At 37.4% G+C, this 13,559-nt stretch overlaps 1 protein-coding gene across 1 annotated transcript in view; it reads right to left on the bottom strand.

Annotated features, from left to right (window-relative positions):
* Positions 1–13,559, bottom strand: part of LOC149311412 (dystonin-like) — a 401,747-nt gene that overhangs the window by 151,435 nt on the left and 236,753 nt on the right. The window contains 7 exon segments of the mRNA XM_089531013.1: positions 458–610; positions 2,037–2,270; positions 2,795–2,941; positions 4,179–4,394; positions 5,439–5,588; positions 5,908–11,595; positions 12,659–12,794. Coding sequence (XP_089387139.1) covers positions 458–610; positions 2,037–2,270; positions 2,795–2,941; positions 4,179–4,394; positions 5,439–5,588; positions 5,908–11,595; positions 12,659–12,794 — 6,724 coding nt within the window.

The raw sequence follows: 13,559 nt of genomic DNA, 5'->3' as shown, positions 1-13,559 counted from the left end.
CTGATTATCCTGTGCTGCACACTTGTTTGTCATTTTACTTTGGGTTTTATGCCAATGCATTTAGTTGAAATTGTGCTTTTAAATAATTGGAAACTATTCTAGAGAAATGAGGGAAGTAGGTAAGTAAATAAATGAAAATATGAACTATGGATGATATATCTCCCCTACTTCATTTTGTTATTGCTATGTTGCTTTGTTTTACCTTTGTTTCTATTACTTTGGACAGTAATTATGAGTGCAGATGACACAAGAGGTGTTTCAGGAATGTTGGTCCTGACTTCACACTATGAGCTGAAAAAGGACTCTAGATCAGGTACTGACAATCATGGCTTTACAGTGTTTACAAGTGTTTCAGGTATGGTTATTCAGAAATTTTCACAAATATCAATAGTCTCCTTAGCAACTGAGTCCAGGATTGTAGCCTTGGCCTGTTTTTGCTGACTGTGCAAGTCTTTACCTCTTGTTTGGTTTGATATTGCTGCAACTCAGCCTTGCTATCTTCAATAACAAGGGCTTCTTGGTGCCCAATGAGCTGGTTTTCTGTTTGTGTGAGGAGATCACATATATCCTGCAATTTTTCTTTAAATTCTTGGTGCTGTTCCTCTAAATCCTAATTTAGAATAAGAGAAAATGCTATGAATAGGAATGTCAATAAGATCTCATACATGTGAATTTACAAAGAATCACATTACAAAGCTTTTATCAAACATCTTTTCTGAAAGTATGCTGTAAACATGATAGCAGTTGCATATAGTTTTAAGAAGCTGAATATAGAACATATGGATAAACCTGACAAATGCAGTAAGTAAAGAGACCAGGTTTTGGATGGAACCGCCCAGCAGAAGTCTGACCATGCATTATGCGTGTGAAAATCCAAATTTCTGAATGGCTTGAAACCTGTAATAAGCAGGTATTAATTCTGAAAAAGGGATGTCAAAACACAGGTTAGTTGAAAACTATGTGTCAGATCAGTCAGCACGTGTAATGTTGCCTGCATATAAAGCACATTTGGATTTTAAGCAATACAAAAGAATACATGGAATGACATTACTCTTATAACCACCCTACTACCTCATTACATGTCTTTTTAAAAAACTGACATTTAATTGGCTAGAAGCTCTTCTTCTGAGTGACATAAATAGCTTGGGACTCTGAAAGAAGAACTAGCTCAGGCAGCAGATACTGAGAGCAGGGAACAGCGGCAAGCTGCTGGAGGAGAGAGCTACGTGCTACCCAGTCTGTCTTACAAATCATCCAAAGAACTCTTCTGCCCTAAGTTGCCATGGAGGGCACCACCAGAATTCAAAAAGCATTCAATGGGCTAGACTGGCCAGCTTCTGTACTGAAGCAAGGAACAAAATTGTCTAAAGCAGCAAAATGCCATGTGTTACCCTAGTTTTAAGAGGAAGCTGTGTTCAGAGGTTGGGGGCTAATGGAATTTTTCCATATCCTTCCTTCCACTGTTAATCTTACTTCTAACAAAGTCTTATGCTTCCTGAATTACTTCCCATAAAACGAGGGCTTCTCAATCTAGGCATCTTAGCATATGGGATAAGGCACCATCAGCCAGCCACTTAACCCATAAAAGAACTGTGCTCTTAAGTTGCAGATCAGTTTTCTAAAGAACAGAAGCATCAACAACCACTTCTGGTCCTGACTCAAAAGGAAGAGATGGATGATTGAATTAGACAACACAATATCCCTCTTGTAGAGGAATCTGGAGCCTAGTCCTAACTCTAAACTCTTCAACTCCAGGTTTATTAGTTTACTTATGATTCAGTTTAAAGGAAAACAAAGATACCATCTCTTGACAACACTATTATGCACTGCTGTATGGATTTTTTCAATATTCCTAAATGCTGCCACTGAACATTAGTGATAAAGGACTTCCTATCAAAGATTGATTAAATATAGAAAATGCATCTTTACAGCAGTGAGGGACAGGTGTTTTGTACTCTCCTACTTTTGACTGCAAATAAACTGTACATTCTTTACCTCTCTAAACTATGCCAACATAATGCTAAGGGGAAGCAAACCTTCTGGCCAATAAGCACTTGAGCTGTCTGTAAAAGAGTTTCAAAACGGCCCACTTCAGACTTGATCGTTTCTTGCACTTCTTGGAAGCATTTCTGTGTAGTATTTAAGAGCCTCAGGAGTTGCTTGCTCTGGTTTGGAGAAAGATCTTGGGCATATTCAGAAATGAAGAACTGAATGTCAAATGCTGTGGATTCCAGATGCATTTTTCTACATCCGTGCTCTTTTTCCAGGTCCTTCAAATTAAATAATGAAGAACAATTAACATTTTTGGAAGCCCTGTAGATTTAGGGAACTAGTATGATAAAAAGTAAATCTAACCCAAAGCCTGTTTATCTTTAAAAAGGAAAAAATAATAACATGAATCTGTATGTTCTGGAATCTGAGCTACATAAGAAAAATGTTGACCTGGTACAGATGTTCAGAACATCTAACCATGACCACCCTAAAATTTATGTTTTCCTTGTAAGGTCCCCCTTTATTTTTTAGTTTGCAATTAATAGCCCACAATCTATCAATGACTGCTGCCAGACATTTAGGGTTGTTGAGTGTTCTTCAAATATAATAACTTTTAACACCAGAATTTTAATATCAAGCTCTATTGGCCTCTTACATTACAGGCTTTTAATCCCTTCAAAAAGTCAGTATAGATATATTAGTCACATTTCTATCAGTTTTAAATGGAATAATAATAATGATTTTCCCATCTTATGCTCTGCATTTTGAAATTAAGAGTTCAAATCATTAATACGACACCTACCTTGAAGAACTGAAAATTCTGTTTCACATCTTCCATGTCACACACATCCGCCTTGAGGTTATTAATAGTCTCTCTCTTCTCCATGATCCAGTCTGTGAACTCCTGAAGCTTCATTAGGTGTTTTTGATGAAGTATTGCAAGTTTAGCCTAGAAAAACAGTTTTTTTAAAAGTTTTTCCCCACCAGTCTATGAGAATGAAAACATGAAGACATTTTCATTAGATCACAGTGTAGCAAAGCATATAAAATAATTTCTTCATTATATCTTATGATACTGAACAACTGCAAAAACATTATGTACCACTGATGAGGAAACTCTAGTTCATGGGCCAGATGTGGCTCCTCAGGCCTCCCTATCTGGATCATGTCATCCTCTTCTCCTCTCTTCAAACCTACTCAGTACAGTATGTAAGCCTTTTTCTCCCAAAGCACTTTTCCTGTATAAGACAGAGCTGGGAAGAAGCAGCAGCTTAGAAAGAAGAAAGAAGTGGAAAAAGGGGGCAAGGAAAAAAGAGAAAAGAGGGAGACATGTGGGTCTGATCTACCTACCATTAACATGTGGACTTTTCTAGGGAGAGGTTCTGCACTCCTGTTCTGTATAATTTCTGTTTAATTTCCATATGCAAAGTCTATTTAATTATGATGCACAGAAAGAGGGCAAATGAATTAATATAATTTCCCTAACAAAAGTATGTAAGGAGCAAATTTTTTTGAAACTTGGGGGTCAAGCAGACCAACAGCTTGGAGCGGCCTCTGGCCCCTCCAGCCCCAGTTGCTCCCCATTCAGCATGGGATGGCATTGATCAGATGCCATGGTGCACAACCAACCGCCAGCAAGAAGTGGGTTTCTATCCTCCTTTTGCGGCTGGGTTTGTGCTGTCTTACGTAGCCACAGCGCACCTTCACCTCGATCCTGGGGTGTGTGTCATCTGTACACCACCCTCCGAGATTGGCCCAAAGGCGGCACTTTTGGCCTGTCTGTTTCTGGCCTCAGTTGTTATTTCACAATGATGGAACTCCCTTTCTTTTCAAAATGACTAAATTATGAAACTTCGTGTAAATTCACATATTTATCCACACCACCAAATGTTTCATCCATGGGTTATATCAAAATCCATAAGTTTGACCCCAAACTGCCCTCGAGTTATACATGAGGTTGACTTATATATGGTTATATACAGTAATATTCATACAGAGAACAGTATAATTGCAAACCCTTCATGAGAAATGTGTTATCAAATCCCCCAAACTGTTTTACATCTTTATGTATATCTTAGTTAATTTTGGTTTAAACAAATACACCAGAACTGAGCTTTTGGAGTGGGGGAGGGAAAGAAGGAAGAAAGGATAGATCTATAAAAAGAATCTGTTGAGAATGAACCCACCATTTCAGATTCTACTCCTAACACAATTTGCTTTGCTCGCTTTGAAGACATCTCACAGACCACCAAGAAATCTTTTTCCAAACATTCATAGCTTTCTTTTAGATCTTCAAGCTGCTCTCTGGGAACATGTGTATGCTGAAGTTTTAGAAACTGTTCTGCCAACTTCATATCTTTGCGCAAAATAACAGCAAACCCAGCAAGTCCTGATTCAAAAGACTACAGACAAACAAAGATAAGGTACAAATTAGACTTTACAAAACAAGCACAAACCTATGGCCACCAGAGCCATTCGTGATGCATTTCTTGGTCTATGAAAGTGAATGTGGCGTACTGCACAAAATGTTGGACTAAAACAAGAGGTTCTGTGTTGAAAACCCACTTCAGTAAAAGGAAATTCACAATCACTCAGCAAGTCACTATCACATGCATTAAGTATTTAGTATTGCAGATGTTTGCAGATTAACTGTTTTCAAGGGAAAGGTTTTTTATAGAGTACTACACTGCTTTTTCACTTTAAAAATTGTTTTAATTTTTCTAATGGATGTTTTAAGTTATTTTTAATTTTATAAATCTGCCCTGCACACTCAGAACATCTGGGCAGCAGCTACTGAGGGTCCCAGGGGCAAGACTATCCTCCACTGCGAGGAGGACATTCGCCATCTCGGCCCCGACCCGCTGGAACACGCTGCCCATAGAGCTCCGCTCGGCCACCTCCCTGGCACAGTTCAGGAAGGAACTAAAAACCTTCCTGTTCAAGCAAGCATTCCCCGAAATAAGTCCTAGTTAGTCCCCCCCCTCTGACAGCAATGGTGAACTGGCTAGAAAGGTATTTTAATGTAATTTTTAATGTATTTTTATTATTATTGCACTGTATTCTGTGTTTGTTGTTATGTTGTACACCGCCCTGATTGATAGAAGGGTGGTATAAAAATAAAGCTTTTATTATTTATTATTATAAATAGTTTAATTGAATTTTGATAATAATCTGTTGCATGTTTTTCTCCATAGTGTATCTGTTCAATGTTATAAACTACAACAGTTCCAGATAATAAATTAAGGTAAGAAGGAGGAGGAAGAGAGGAATTATTATTTAGTATACTTCCAAAATTGTACATTTGCTATGCTATTATTTGAGGAGCTGGAGCTTCAATTTTCTATTGAGCTGTGCTGAGTATTATTTGTTCAAAAAATTGAATATTAACATATAAATATCACTGTACCAATATGTCCTCAGTTTATATATAAAGCCAATATGCTTACCTCCAACTGCTCAAGCTGCACTTTTAGAGCTTCTAAATCACTACTGATAGGCTGCAAATCATCCAAGAGAAATTTCATATCTTGAACCACTGTCAAATGTCTTCTCAGATTTTCCATGTAGCACAAACAAGGCTGCACACCATTACACAGCTAAAATATTATTGAACAATGACATTTTAGTATGCTTACAAGTAAGCAATCGGGAAGCAGCACGTGTTTTCATTTCTATTCACTTGCCAAAAAAGCAAACACACCCTCAATACTTTAAAATATACCTGGAGGCTCAATTTACTTATTTTCCCTTGTAATTTAAACATTTTGCCAACCAGGGGACATGTATCATCTTGTGATAGGTGGTTTTTTGCATATTGTAATGTACATGCCAGTAGATTTTGCTAACAAGTGCAACCACCAACATAAACCAAATACATGCCTTTGATTTAGATAAACAATAAGAGTTTCAACTCACCATGCCTGTTGTGTCAGATCCTGGTAGAGATTCCTTCATTCCCACTGCATCATCAGAGGAGCGTTTTGGTGGATGGTATGGTTGCTCAGCCGGATGGTCTCCTTTCAAATTAAGAATCTTAGCAAGTGCAGGAGTATACCCTGCAGCTGTTTCTGATTTCAGTTCTGACAAATGTCCAGTTCCATCTGAGATGGGGAAAGTATGGTCAAATTGAGAGGCTCTTTTCTCTGGCTCTTTTCCACTCTGAACCATTTCATCCACAGTCCCATGTGTACCCTCAGCTCTTTGACTGCCATGATCTTGTTTTAGTATATCAAGCAGGAGATCAGGACTTCTATTATCAATCCAAATATGTGGGGTAAAAATATGTTCATTTGTATTTACACACAATGGAGTGGTAACTGAAACTGTTCTACTATCATTTGTATATTTGATATCACATTGATTAGAATCCTCAGCCCTGCAATGGGCATAATTAACCATTTTCAGTAAATTTTGCATTAATGCTTTTGTACCAATATAACTCAAAGGTTCATCTTCACATTTGTAATAAACACAGCTATCTTTCATATTTCTTTTAAATATATCTGTTAAGCTTTCAGATAATGTAGTGGGCTCTGCAGAAAAATATGCATCCTGTTCCTTCACTGGCAAAAAATGAGGAAGCACCAAATCTTTCTGTGAGAGTTGTATGTTTTCCTTGATGCTCTTCATAAAGCAAGTAGACTTGAGGTCTACAATGTCATCTTCCTTAGGTGTTCTCATACTGCTGTGGCCAGCCACTGTTTCATCTGTTTTCTGCTTAGTGCAGTAGGAGCTACCACCCACAGTGCCTAAAGTATTATAAGACAAATCTATTGCCTTCAAATTATCGTTAGAACATATTTCAGCTTTCTTGCTTACTTCTGCAAGATTCTTTTGTGACATTTTCTTAAAGTCACATTTGGAGTTTTGGATTTTATCATGATGCACATCAGAATCAATAATGCCCTCTCTTTCTTTACTAGCTTTATTTATCTTAGGTTCTGGCAGAACTAACACTGGAGATGGAAGCAGTTGGGAGTTCAGTTCTCCTGGATGGTGTTTTCCCTTGTTATTTCTGTAGCCATTGAGCTCTAGATCTTCTCCATTCTTTTTACTGTCTCCTTCAGTAAGGTGAAATGTTTCATTCTCTCTCAGTGCTAATATATCTGTGGCTTTGATATTTTTTGCACATTGTTTTAAGTAAGTAGAAAGGTCAAAATCCTCCACATGGTCCACTGATTCATTTGTAACAAAGCCATTCGACTGCACAACTGATTTTGTTTTATTTGACATCTGAGTAAGATTTGTTCTCTTGTCACATGAGAAAGTCTCAGCAAGTCTTTCACTTGATTTCTCGATATTATCTTCCTTTAGAACGCATATTCCATTTTCAGTTTGTTCTAGAGTTCCCATTTCTAATTGTGGTTTACTGGTGATTGCTTGTACTAATTGCCCATCATTAGCTTGCTGTCTTTTCACACTATTTAAACATGGCACTAATATGTGATCATGAATTTTAGCTTTACTGTGGTCAGTATACAAATTATTTTGAGGAGGTATGTCTGGCACAACCTGCTTATCCTCCATTCTTCTTATATCCTTTAATGTTACGCTACTACTTATGCTTAATGGTGATGTTTGACTGTTATGTAATGGAAATGTGCTTTCCAAGAAAGATTCAGGATCCTGTTCAACATCCTGCAGTATTTCATCTTTACTTTTACATGGTAGGCTATAAATACTTTCCTTAGCAACATCAACTTTATTTTGATTTTTGGAACCACTGTAGTTTTCAAAGCAGGGAAAGCCATTTTTTGACTCCACATGCAAATTATTTCCATGATAAATATTCTTGCTATCTCTTATTTCTGAAACTTGTACTCTGTTGTCTCCAAAATGTTGTTCTTCGATGTTTTTAGCATGGCACTGTGAATGATGTATTTCCAACACCTCCTCATCCTCATAATCTGTAGTATCAGAAGTATCATAATCAAAATCAACATAATCATAGCTTTCAAAATCATCCTCATTTTCACTATTTTCACCCTCACTATCATTAGAATTTCCATCATAATCACCACTCTCACTATCCATACATATGCTTTCATATTCACTCTCATCAGAGTCCCTTTCTAATTTCTTTCTAATTTCCCCACGCTTGACTACTTGACTGTCAGCTTCTTGCAACTTTTCCAGGGAGCTATAATTCCCTTTACTTTCTTCACTCTCTTTTATTTGCTCTTTCTTTTCTACACTATCTTCCAGCGTACTATCTAGTAACCATGCACTGAATGCTTCCACATTTATAATTTCAAACGTGTCAGTATCACTTGATTCACTAAAGCACAGAATCCTCTCTTCATTCTTATTTGGGTAAATCTGAGGATATTTTGTACCTTTCTGTGCTGGCTTTTCTCCTGCTCCTCGTATTGCTACTTCATTGCTGCCAGGCTCCAGAGTAACATCTTCCTTAACAGCAGAGGAGTCACTCTTATCAATTTTGGCCAAGTTACAGGCATTTCCATTGTTGCGATGGGGTTTTATAGCATCACAGGTTTCACTGACATCTTTATGCAGAGCTTTATGACAGTGTCCTTTGCTGTCTTTATAGCTACTATCACTTGCTGGCTGTGAAGTACTATATTCTCTTTCATGCACTGGCACTGCTGGCATACTGTTACTTCCTTCCAGAACTGAATTGTCACATGCAGATCCTGGTCTATAGTCACCCACAAGGGGCTCTTTATTTTTCATTCTAGAACTAACTTCCAGAGGTGGGCTGGGCTGGTGATCAGAATTTATTTTAATGGGTGATCTATGAAGTTTTTCAGTACTGACTGCAGCTTTTGGCTCTGCATTTCTATCGATGGCATCTTCCAGTGGAAGCTCAGTATAAGTCAGTCTATGAATTGGCTCTGTGGATTCATCTTCACTATAATGTTCCAATGGTGGAATCCCATCAAAATTTCTATGAGCTGTACTATGTAAACTAGCTGGATCTATGACCTGCTCTCTGTCACTGGTAGTAATATGGTTTTCCATAGATGCTCCATTCTCCATTTCAGTCTGCTGTTCCTTTAATCCATTAATCAAACTTATGTTCTCTTCAAGAAGTGGTTCAATATCAGGAGAATTATTTTCTAGCACTGATGTGCTATGGCTAGTTTGAGCTAGACTATCTTCTTCCAATGATGATGCATCTTGCATAGTGCCATTTTCTTCCAACAGACACCCAGTAAATTTATTAGCAGGGTCTTTCAGTGGTAGGTTGACATATTCTGTAAGATATTGTGGTGGTCTATCATTAATGTAAGGAGAGTCTTTTATTGGGCATGCACCATGTAGTACAGAATCATCTTCTGTTAACTTGCCCTTTGTATTAATAGTGGCCTGTAAAGGAAACCCATTGTTCTCCTTATTATAGTTATGTAGCAGTGGAGTGTTGTTAATTTCTGACTGCAATAAACCATCCCCACTACAAGCCCCTAAATTCTTGTGAGTACTTTTATTAACAGGTTTATTATCATATTCCATACTGGTGTATAAACTTTCATGAAGAACATCTTTTGCTTCGTTCTCCATTAATACAGTTTCTTCTTCAATATGAAAACTATGACACTTGCCTCTCTGTGTACTGTTGACCATAAGATGTGAAACATCAGAGATATCTTGTGCTTTTCCTTCATTATTAATAACTGAAGAATCACTAGCATCTAAATGGTTACTTAAGATGAGTGACATGTTGCTTTCTTTCTCTTTGACTTTTCTGCCCTCTACAATGCAAATGTTATGTCCATTTATTCTTGAAGGAATGCTTTCTTGTAAATAATTTGAAAGACACCCCCTTGCTTCTCCACTTCCAGCATTTGCGACCTTGGCTAAATTTTCACATACTTTCATTGGTATTTCTTCAGAAGATTCTTGCAAACTTTCATATTTCTCCTTTGCATTGCTTTCCTTTTCAAATTTATCTTCTTTTTTGCAAATGAATGTATTTGTAGCACATTCTGACTGCTCTGAAACACCAGCCACAATAGGAAAACTATTTTTCTCTGAAAGCTTATTGTTCTGATCATCTTTGTTACCTTTATTAGAAATATTTTGGACACCCATATCTTGGCTTAAAACACTGCCAGTGATAGAGCTAAGTATATTTTTAGTGTGTTGCTCGAGATCTGGTACTTTTGTGTTTACACAGAGGTCACAAGATTGTCCTTCTACTTCATCTATATTATATTCAGGACTATTGCCATGCACTAACCATTTGACAGTTTTATCTAAGTCACCACAATGCAACAGAAGCCTCTGGCCTGATTTTGCATCCATATAGCTATTTACCATTAAGTAAGACATGAATAGCTTTTGAGTTTGTTGAAAGTAGTGTTGCACTGGCTCACTGGTGCTACTACCATCTACATCCTTGTATTGCATAGATGGATGGAGTTCACAAGATGAGAGCCATCTTGCAGCTTTCCTCAAAGGGAATGGTATTTCATCCGTATTTGGCATTTCATCAGGCAGGGTAACACTATACAAAATTGATGATGTGTTACTATCTATGATTCCTTGCTGGGCAGCATTCTCCAAGCTGATCACTTCACAAGTTTCTGGAATATAAAGAGCTGCTATTTTTTGCCTCCCATTTAGAATTTTGCAGGCCACTTCATTCGTGATCAAGCTTTGATGCAAAGATGTAGATACAGGAAAAATTTCACCACTATGTGGCCAGAGGAGACCAACAAAACCTCTCTGTGCCTCGAGCACTAACAGAGCACTACTAGAAGATATCAAATTGCACTGTACAGCTTCATCTACAGTCAAACGCTTTGATGAGTTTGGACATAGGATCCCACCTGTTTGAACTTGGTGAGTCAAGATAGTACAAGCAGCATCCATATCAATCAGCCCTTCTCTCATTGCCTCTTCAACAGTCATTCGGTGTCCTGTATGAGGATGAATAATACCCCCAGAAAACAGTTGAGCACCTAACAACCTGAACATGGTTTCTCTCTCTATGAGTCCTTCATGAGCTGCTCTCAAAATAGTTATCTTCCTTCCACATTTTAGCATTATCCTCCCTCTTTCTTGTGGAATCACAGGTAAAAGCCTCAAGCCTGTTTCTTTATGTATGAGTGTTCTGTCAAGCAACTCCTTAAGGGAGAGCTTTTCAGCAGTGTTGGGGTCAATGAGATTTCTGCACATGTCATGGCATTGTAGGAGCTTGGTATACAATCCAGCAGAAATTAATTTCTTTTGAAAAGCTTGGTGCAAAGTCAGATGTTCTCCTGTGTCTGATATCTTTAGATGTCCCCTGGAAAGCTGGATTTCAAGAATTTTAATAGCCAGAGATTCTGAAATTAGACCTTTTTCCAAAGCAGCTTCGACCGGTTGTGCTGTCAACTGCAGTTCTGAAATGACTGTCTTAGCATTCTGCAAATCTTGCAGTTGTAATATAGCTTGTTCATCAACAAGTCCATGGGTTTTTGCTTCTTCAAGGTCAAAGCTCCTTCTCAAAGCTGGTGAAATTAAACCTGATAAAATAAGCTGGCTCTGAAGTAACTGAATTCCAGTGTCATAGTCAAGAAATCCTTTATAAACTGCCTGCAAGACTGAAAAGATCTCTCCGGTGGTCTGATCAATGATGCCAGCTATAACTCTGTCCACCTAAGAGTACAAAAATATGATTTTTCAGTATTTTATGTAGTGTAAAGATTAAATCTTTGAAATTTAATATTTATCCACAAAAAGCATAAAATCACTTACTTACCAAGGTTGGATCAAGACTGTGAATGTTAGCAGTTCAATGCAGAAATGATCTATGTCAGTGATTCAACAGCACACGGTGTGATAAAAGATTGGAACACGACATGCATCAGTGAACCAAAAGCCTATGCTCTGCATACATCAATATGGTTAGTGGTAGACAACAGAACAGATGATCATATAGTGAGCAGAGGACATGTACCTGGAAGGCAAACTGTCATGCTGATCCTGTGCTTTGTGAGAGGTTAGGATATTCAGAAAATATTGTGTGGTATAAAAACATACATGCTATTCATGTTTACAGCATACAGCACTTGTAGACAGACATCCAAACAACAAGACTTAAGTATGGTAGCCACTTGAATGGATGACACCTGGTTTGCACTGAAAATCATCAACTGGGAACAACTTTAAAATTGTTGTGCAAAATAATCCCTCTCTATGTATTTGTTGGCACTTTGAAATACATTTAAGAGGCAAACAGTGGTATTATTATATAATAATAAACAGTGGTATTATAGTTAGCAAAGTGTTTAGGTTCCAATTTTATTTTGGTTCAAAAACTGATGAACATTTGAAATATACCTTGTATAATCTATGGAATTGTCATTTGTTATCATGTTTTTAAAGAGCAGAAATTTTAATGAGAGTCAAAGTATGGTAATTAAAAAGAAGGGTTAAGTGATATATGATTATTCAGTCTTAGTTCATGCAAGCCACAAAGTATAAAAGCCTGTTCATAAGTAACACTCTGTATTTTCACTTATACACATCCAATTATGTTCCTAATTAGACAATTAGATTGAAAGCTGACAGTCAGTAAGTTCTCATTTTGATTCTATAATGCACACAACTCAATGCAATTTTGTTCTTTTTAGTGCTAATATACTGTTTCACAACCATGCAATAAATCAAACTTAGAATATATTCTATAGCCAGCAGCATAACTCAGACTACAGGATACCTTTTCATCCATTCTTTCATCATCTACATTTTGTTCCTCTTGCAACTGTTTCAAATCTTCATTGGATAACAGTTTATAACCTTCTTGCAGGGACTTCACATGGTTTTCCATTTCACTTTTCTCCTCCTCTGTCATTCTGGGGGGGGGGGGGGGGGGAGAAGAGAGACAGCAGATATGCATGAAAGGGCTAGCTGTTTCCAAACATGAATGCTTTTCAGTGTAAAAGATATAGGAAGTAGTATACAAATAGATAAACCAAGATTCTTGAGAATCCTGGGTTAACGTGAATGAGCAGTTATTAATATTTATGTTTTATTTAGCAGATTAATAGCATGATCCAGTAGCCTCTTACACATGTTAAGATTTACACAAGATGTGAATGTTGCTCAGTTCATTTATCAAAGGAAAGCTCCACATTGGCAGTATGCAGCTTCCAGGGACAGGTGAGAGGACTATATGCCCCCTACCCCAAATCCACATGCTTATACAGTATTTCCTGCACTAAAACAGAAGTGGTGGTGAGGGAAGCTCTGGTTATCTTTGAAACAAGGCACATACATATTGATTCCAAGATGACTAGTGTTTCAGGAGCCTTATGAGAGTGCTAATCAACCAGTAATGAATGAATATAGACAATATGCAAAGGGTCTGAGATACCCACATTGAAAAGGGGGGGAGAGGAGGAGGAGAAGATCAGCCACCAGAATATTTTTTTCCAATTATGACTATGTTTCAAATAATTCATTTGTGTAGTAAACACTGTTTTGAGCTAAACACCAGTACTTAAAACTGATGAGAGGTTGTGGAAACAATTTTTGGAAGAGAATCTTGAAATGCAAAACATCATCAGAAAGTATACAAAAGACTTTCATAAACTGTCAATTGGGGAAAAAAAAAAGGA

This window comes from Sceloporus occidentalis, unplaced genomic scaffold (assembly GCF_023333645.1).
Source record: "Sceloporus occidentalis isolate IW3139 unplaced genomic scaffold, rSceOcc1.0.p SCAF_6, whole genome shotgun sequence".
Classification (NCBI taxonomy): domain Eukaryota; kingdom Metazoa; phylum Chordata; class Lepidosauria; order Squamata; family Phrynosomatidae; genus Sceloporus; species Sceloporus occidentalis.
This window is presented reverse-complemented; position numbering and strand designations above follow the sequence as displayed.